The 6,693-nt window shown below is 41.0% G+C and overlaps 2 protein-coding genes across 26 annotated transcripts in view; one reads left to right on the top strand and one right to left on the bottom strand.

The window, feature by feature from the left end:
• Positions 1–1,145, top strand: part of LOC105492655 (pre-mRNA processing factor 40 homolog A) — an 84,964-nt gene extending 83,819 nt beyond the window's left edge. For all 18 annotated transcript variants that reach the window (XM_024796267.2, XM_071072771.1, XM_071072770.1 and 15 more), the window contains one exon: positions 140–1,145. The gene's annotated coding sequence lies outside the window, so the exon portion shown is untranslated. The remainder of the gene's footprint in view (positions 1–139) is intronic.
• The window catches only part of LOC105492660 (formin like 2), a 311,463-nt gene that overhangs the window by 13,858 nt on the left and 290,912 nt on the right, over positions 1–6,693 (bottom strand). For all 8 annotated transcript variants that reach the window (XM_011759889.3, XM_011759886.2, XM_011759891.2 and 5 more), the window contains 3 exons: positions 5,729–5,797; positions 5,546–5,626; positions 3,408–3,537 (listed from right to left, as the gene is read on the bottom strand). In XM_011759889.3, the coding sequence (XP_011758191.2) occupies positions 3,408–3,537; positions 5,546–5,626; positions 5,729–5,797 (280 nt within the window). The remainder of the gene's footprint in view (positions 1–3,407; positions 3,538–5,545; positions 5,627–5,728; positions 5,798–6,693) is intronic.

Raw genomic sequence — 6,693 nt, 5'->3', positions numbered from 1 at the left:
GTAACTGCAGTATTTGCTGAAATACGCTGTTTGATACTGGAATACATTCTTAAATGTGGTTATGTTATACATCATTTTAATGCACATTTCTCACTTTTTTTGCTAATGATGTATTACTTGCTTTTTATATTTATTTTAGACTACAGAAATGACGTTAGACAAAAAGCAAATTCAAGCGATTTTCTTATTTGAGTTCAGAATGGGTTGTAAAGCACTGGAGACAACTCGCAACATCAACAAATGCATTTGGCAATGCATTTGATGGTTCAAGAAGTTTTGCAAAGGACACGCGAGCCTTGAAGATGAAGAGCTTGGTGGCTGGCCATCAGAAGTTGACAACGACCAACTGAGAGCAATCATCGAAGCTGATCCTCTTGGAACCATAGAGGAAGTTGCTGAAGAACTCAACATCAACCATTCTACAGTCTTTTAAAGCAAATTTGAAAGGTGAAAAAGCTCAGTAAGTGGGTGCCTTATGAGCTGAGAGAAAATTTTTTAAAAAATCGTTGAAGTGTCATCTTCTCCACTTCTATGCAACAAACCATTTCTCAATTGGATTATGACATGCAACCAAAAATCGATTTTATATGAGAATCAGCAATGACGAGCTCAGTGGTTGGACCAAGAAGCAGCTTCAAAGCACTTCCCAAAGCCAAACTTGCACCAAAAAAAGGTCATGGTCACCGTTTGGTGGTCTGCTGCCGGTCTGATCCACTACAGCTTTCTGAATCTCAGCGAAACCCATTATATCTGAGAAGTATGGCCAGCAAATCAATGAGATGTACCCCAAACAGCAACGCCTGTAGCCAGCATTGGTCAACAGAAAGGGCCCACTTCTCCATGACAACACCCAACCACACACTGCACAACCAACGCTTGAAAAGTTGAAAAAATTGGGCTACAAAGCTTTGCCTCATCCGCCATATTCACCTGACCTCTTGCCAACCGACTACCACTTTTTCAAGCATCTCGACAACTTTTTGCAGGGAAAATGCTTCCACAACCAGCAGGATGCAGAAAATGCTTTCCAAGAGTTGTTGAATCTAGAAGCATGGATTTTAAACAAACATTTCTCATTGGCAAAAATGTGTTGATATTAATGGTTCCTATTTCGATTAATAAAGATGTGTTTTGTTTGTTTTTGAGACAGAGTCTCGCTCTTTTCAAGTGGTGTAGTCTCGGCTCACTGCAACCTCTGCCTCCCGGGTTCAAGCAGTTCTCCTGCCTCAGCCTCCCAAGTAGCTGGGATTACAGGCGTGTGCCACCATGCCCAGCTAATTTTTGTATTTTTAGTAGAGACAGCGTTTTGCCTTGTTGGCCAGGCTGGTCTCAAACTCCTGACCTCAAGTGATCCACCTGCCTCAGCCTCCCAAAGTGCTAGGATTACATGAGCCACCGCGCCCGGCCATAGGATGTGTTTGAGCCTAGTTATAATGATTGATAACTCACAGTCCAAAATCACAATTGCTTTTGCACCAACCTACTAAAAAAGTGCAGTAGGTTTTTCCCTCAGTAGACTCACACTGTCTTATCCTTGATTCTCTAACACTTATGATAGTGCCAAGTACATGGGGGGCACTCAAAGGTGTTCACTGGATAAATGAAGGAGTGAGTGAATACATGAGTGAAGGCATAGAGAATCTGTGTGGGGCAACCTGGGCACCAGAGAGCAAACAGAAAGAACAGTTCTGCCAAGGAGCAACCCAGTCTCCCATTTTCCTCATTGATGTTTTTCAAATGACACCATTTGGACCAAACAAAATGAACTAGTACCCACTGGTCAGATACAAATTATAATAGCTTTTTAACATTTTTCTTAATTAGAATTGTGAGGTGTAAGAACTAATTTAGGCAAAGGGAAACTTGAAAGGAAGAAAATCACTTGGTAAGAACAGAAATTCTGCCTGCTGTCTAAATGAGCCCAAGCTCGTTCTAGGTCTATCCAGCCTGCATCATATAGTTCTTCATAGTCAGAGAGTCATCTCCATCTGCCTCTCAGTCTCCACCACAGCGTCTGCAGCATTTATTCCCGTAACAGTGCATCATCTCATTCATTCATTTGTTCACTTGTTCATTCATTTATTTCCAACATCCAATTTTCAGGGGCTGAGAGAAATAGATAAATAAAACCTGATATACCCTTAAGAAGTGCACAGATTGGCCAGGCATGGTAACTCACACCTGTACTCCCAGCACTTTGGGAGGCTGAGGCGAGAGGATCACTTGAGCCTAGGAATTCAAGACCAGCCTAGGCGACATAGGGAGACCCCATCTCTACAAAAATTTTAAAAATTAGCTGGGCATAGTGGTGTGTGCCTGTGGTCCAAGCTCCTCAGAAGGCTGAGATAGGAGGATCGTTTCAGCCTGGGAGGTCAAGACTGCAGTGAGCTGTGATCATTTTACTGCACTGTGGCCTAGGCAACAGAGCAAGACCCTGTCTAAAAAAAAAAAAAAGTGCACAGATTGCAATGGACATGCAAATTGTTGTAATACAGTATGAGAAATCTTGTACGAGAGGGTGGAACAGAGTGCTCTTTAGTGAGAACACAGAAGCAGCAGCCATTTACCCTAGCTGAATTAGAGAAGGCCTCACCCTCAAAAATTTCATATGCCTGAGGTACCCCATAGGAATCTGAATTTACAATAAACACTGGCTGCTTATGGTTCAATATCATAATTTGAGAATCACAGCCTGTAACCTACTGTAAGGTCAATCTGCGTATCATTCCTTTTTCTAATATGCTTTTCAGAGAACATGGTACACTGGGTGATACACTTCATGAAAAGTAAGACCAGGTTTCTAGTCCTGTTTCTATCACTTTCTACTCATGTGACTTTGGGCAAGACATTTAACGTCGAAAAATCTCAATTTCCTTACCTATAACAATGGAGATACTATTACCTTGTACATCCCAGCTATCTTAGAGTCACAGATGATTTAAATGAGAAAATGTATACCTGTCTTAGCAAAGTAGCAACCAAGAAGTGCTGATAATTTCACTAGTGTCCAGGCAAAGGCCAAATGTTTACAACTACCACACTTGAGCAAGTAGAATGGCACAAAACCAAATTAAAAGTGTTTGTTGGGTGATGATTTTCAGATTCTTATTCTCACATTTCATACAACAGCAGCAGAATAAAACGGGCAGTGAATAAAAGAGGGAAGGGACATGACGCTCAGCGGCCTGTATCTTACAGAAAGGACACAGAGATCACCTTTACGCCCACGTTCTCTTCTGCTCTCAGGGGTGGACACCACCACAGCCGATGTGTTCCAGCTCAGAGTGGCTGACTTCTTAGCCTTGGCTTTTTAAATGGGTTCTGAAAAGTGTTTAAGCAGGAAATGGCTCCACCACAATTAAAGACATTAATACCCAAGACAAACGGTAATAGCTGAAATCAAGTACCTGCAGCAGCTTTTTCCACATAATGAAGCTCATTATAAAACAGGGACACTTGGTGATATTTTTCTTTCACCACATTGGATATATAGTGCAACAGTGTTTGCTTTCTGTCTGTTGACTTTGTATCTAAGAGCTGAAAACAAAAGGGAACATGGGTTAGGTACAAGAGTAAAGGGTAACGGGAGAGCTACCCCTCAGATGTTGATTTCCCACCCAGAGTCATTAACTGAGTAACAGTCGCCCAACAGGCTGGAGCATTCCCAGAGGAGGGTCAGGATTCCATTTGTTCCTTAGTGAACCAGTCCACTGATGCTTAACTGGCTCGAGAACTTTCCAACCAGGGCACATGCTTAACTATAGGGATGACTCTAAGCACCTGAGAATGGTTCACAGCTTTCCTCTACAGTAGTTCCTCTTTACCCACAGGTTTACTTCCCATAGTTTCAGGAAACCTGCAGGTTTCAGGTATCCAAAAATATTAAGTGGAAAATTCCAGAAGTAAACAATTCATCAGATTTGAATTGTGCACCACTCTGAGCAGCATGATAAAACCTCACACATGCCATTCCCATCCCTCCTAGACCTAGAATCACCCTTTTGCCAAGTGGATCCATGCTGTAAACATTACCTGCCATTAGTCACTTAGTAGCCATCTGGGTTATCAGGTCAACTGCCGCCTATTGCAGTGCTTGTGTTCAAGTAACGTGTTTTTTTTTTTTGTTTTTTTTTTTTTTTTTTTTTTTGAGATGGAGTCTCACCTGAGTTCAAGCGATCCTGCCCCCTGAGTAGCTGGGATTACAGGTGCCCGCTACCAAAAATTAGCCCAGCTAATTTTTGTACTTTTAGTAGAGACAGGGTTTCGCCATGTTGGCCAGGATGCTCTCCTGACTTCAGGTGGTCCGCCTGCCTCAGCCTCCCAAAGTGCTGGGATTACAGGTGTGAGCCACCATGCCTGGCCTATTTTATTTTTCAGTTACTATGAATCTCTCACTGTGCCTAATTTATAAATTCAACTTTATAACAGATATGCATCTCTAGGAAAAAAACAGTGTGTATATAGGATTCAGTACTATCTGAGGTTTCAGGCATCCACTGGGGTCTTGGATCACAGCCCCCATGGATAAGGGAGACACTGATTACTGGACTTACATGAACTCTCCCAGCCCTGCATCTACTATCCCACCTTCCTTGCCTTAAAAGAAGGATGGCTCTAATTTTAGTGCTCTTCGAAGTGAAGAGCTGGAGGAGAAATGGGGATGTAGAGCCAGCAGGTGCGTACAGGTGCCTCCTACACAGCAGGGCTCCTATGCTCCAGTTTTTACATTTAGCTTAGCCCCTCCCTTATTTCCTAGCCTGTGAAGACCTGAAACAGACATGCTTAACTGATCACGATCTGCTGGAGGCCAGCACTGTGACTGACGGGACACTCCTTATTAAATAACTAGCTCCCTGGTCTGGGGACTCAACCCACTGCCCAGCCTTCTCATGTGGCAATCATGTTAGGCCTGCACAGCCTGGAGGGAGTCCATGGGGGATTTTCTCTAGACCTGTTCACATTAGTTAGGTGACTCTGAAAATTAGAGCACCTTGCATGCAACAACAACAAAAAAATTTAAGAAAATATAGAAAAGTACTTACAAAAACAGTTTGAAAAAATTCCCTGATTCCATCCAACCTCTGCTAATATTTTAACCTACTTCCATTGTCTTTCTCCCCACATAGTTTACTTAGCTGAAATTCAACTGTACATGCAAAGCATACCCTGCTTTCTTTTCTAAACACAAACCTTTCTTGGAACACTCTTTATCAGTATGTTAATGGTGGAAGAATAATAGTTCACTATATTAACTAGCGTTACAGCACATTTAATCATTCCCATAGACCTTTAGATTGTTAATTTGCAATTATAAATAAAATACAGCATTCAAAATTCAGACACTTGAGAAAAGATTCCTAGAAATGGAAATACTGAGTCAAAGGGTATGAGTAATTACAGGTTCTATGTGCTCTCTGTCAAATGGTGTTCCAGAAAATTAGTACCAATTGAAAATATTCATCAAAACATCCCGCACCACCCTAACTTCATCTCTGCCAGCCATCTGTCCTTCAGACAGCTCTCAGATTTCTTTTAGTCCACTCACCAGATCTAAACTCTGAAGTTTAAATCCATAAACTGCTCCTCTTTTACTGCTATTCATGTAGTTTCCAAGGGCTAAGATGATCTGCAAAAGAGAAGGTGAAAACAGAAGCCCATCAGTTCAGCACATCAGGCACTGAACACAGCTGAAGTAGCCCTTCATACCTACAAGAAAAACTGCACTTGCCTCCAGAATTTTCTTGAGTTTCTGGGACGACTTTATAGAGACAGATGCTGCTATAATCGCATGTAGTTGCTAGATTCCAATCAAAGAAAGAAAAAGGGGGGGAAAAAGACATGTTAAAAATGGGAAACTAATTGGCAATTAAATATTAACACAGAAGAAAACAGGCCTGCATTTAGAGCATACAATCTTCATGATGAGAGTCTACTTTTCCAAAGTATAACAAATTTAATTGTCTTGCTAGGTTTCAGGTAATATTGTTACATGCAAGGTCTTTACTGAAACTGTTCACAATAGCAACGTAGGAACTTGCTTGTCACAAAATCTGTAACCAATCTATAACCATTAAGACTCAGAGTTAAGAGTCCATAGCTGCTTCTGGTAGAACTTAATTTCCTGCCCACCACCTCTAATCATGTCATACAATTAATATTTTTAAATCAATGGAGGAGGCATCAAAAATGAGAAAAAAAAAAAAAAAAAAAAAAAAGGCAGGGGGGAATATAATACCCTCCAGAAGTTCACAGAACATGTTTTCAACAGACATACTACTATAAGCAGAAACCAACAAATTTATGTCGAAACAGAATTGGGAAAGAACTGACTACTATAATCAGTAACAGTTTATTTAGAAACAGAATTGGGAGAGAACTGAAGTTTATGATATTCATAAATCTCCACAAGATTAACACAAGGGAATGAGAGATGGTTGGCTATTATGTCTATATCACCACAGTTTACTGTAACACACTTACAAGAAAGAAAACTCTTATGGTAAATTTAAAGCTTTCAGCAAAAGCTTGTAAGTCTGCTCACTAAGGAGAGGGCATCATTTTTAGAAATGAAAGTCACATTTTCACTCTTGCCAACCCCGTCAGAGGACTATTATCTTCAGGGGGGAACCAAGTTTGAGAAAAGAACCAAGTTTCTTTGTCCTCTGCCTTTTGAAATTTAGAGAACATCTGTAG

Source organism: Macaca nemestrina, chromosome 11 (genome assembly GCF_043159975.1).
Source record: "Macaca nemestrina isolate mMacNem1 chromosome 11, mMacNem.hap1, whole genome shotgun sequence".
Lineage (NCBI taxonomy): Eukaryota > Metazoa > Chordata > Mammalia > Primates > Cercopithecidae > Macaca > Macaca nemestrina.
Note: the sequence above shows the minus strand (reverse complement) of the source record. Positions and strands in the feature narration are given on the sequence as shown.